This window comes from Chaetura pelagica, unplaced genomic scaffold (genome assembly GCF_000747805.2).
Source record: "Chaetura pelagica isolate M959 unplaced genomic scaffold, ChaPel_1.0 scaffold1105, whole genome shotgun sequence".
Classification (NCBI taxonomy): Eukaryota; Metazoa; Chordata; class Aves; order Apodiformes; family Apodidae; genus Chaetura; species Chaetura pelagica.
Window position 1 is genome coordinate 192822 of NW_009953198.1, and position 699 is coordinate 193520.

The window sequence follows — 699 nt, forward strand, 5'->3', positions numbered from 1 at the left end:
GTGCTGGAGTGGGGACACTGGGGGGGGGACCCTGGGGCTCTGGGGACCCTGGGGCTGCTCTGGGGGGCCTGCCACAGGGTTACAACCTGCTGTGGGGTGGCAACACACCACGGGGCCAGATGTGCCACATGCCATGGGGCCACTGTGTGCCACAGGGTCACCAACCAAACCCCCACTGCAGTAGCCCCAGTCCCCACATAACCCAAATCCCATGGCCATTGTTACCCACAGCTTGGAGCCATGGGCCCTCGGGGACACAGGGACAGGAACCCAGGGTGTGAGGCCACCCTGGTGAGGATGAGGTGGGGCCGTCCCCCACAGCGACCCTTACCCCCGCTGTGTTTACCCAGGCTGTGGCACGGACCGGCACGTCCCCCCTGGCCCAGGGGCGGGCGCTGGCTTGGGGGATATAAGCAGCCCCCGATGGGTCACCCACAGTCCCGAACCCCCAGAGTCCTGCCTAGGTGAGCACAGCTGGCACCCAGCACCCAGATGGGCCACGGGGCAGGGAGGGCTGTGGGGCAGGGATGGGGCAGGAGGGGTGTGGAGGCAGTGGGATGGGACAGGAGTGGGGCAGGATGGTGCGGGTGGAGCTGGGATGGCCATGGAGTCCAGAGGAGGCGGGAGCAGGATGGCTGGTCTGTGCTGCAAGAGGGGATAGCAGAGGCATGGGGCAGGCTGGGTGGCACCGGCCCGTCC

The 699-nt window shown here is 67.8% G+C and overlaps 2 protein-coding genes across 2 annotated transcripts in view; one reads left to right on the forward strand and one right to left on the reverse strand.

Moving 5' to 3' along the window:
* The window catches only part of TOMM40L (translocase of outer mitochondrial membrane 40 homolog (yeast)-like), a 22507-nt gene extending 22288 nt beyond the window's left edge, over nt 1–219 (reverse strand). The window contains exon 1 of the mRNA XM_009997373.1: nt 177–219. Within this exon, the coding sequence (XP_009995675.1) occupies nt 177–219 (43 nt within the window). The remainder of the gene's footprint in view (nt 1–176) is intronic.
* A 21-nt stretch (nt 220–240) lies between these two features.
* UFC1 (ubiquitin-fold modifier conjugating enzyme 1) overlaps nt 241–699 on the forward strand; it is a gene marked incomplete at its 3' end in the record, with an annotated part of 1926 nt that continues 1467 nt past the window's right edge. The window contains exon 1 of the mRNA XM_009997374.1: nt 241–291. Within this exon, the coding sequence (XP_009995676.1) occupies nt 241–291 (51 nt within the window). The remainder of the gene's footprint in view (nt 292–699) is intronic.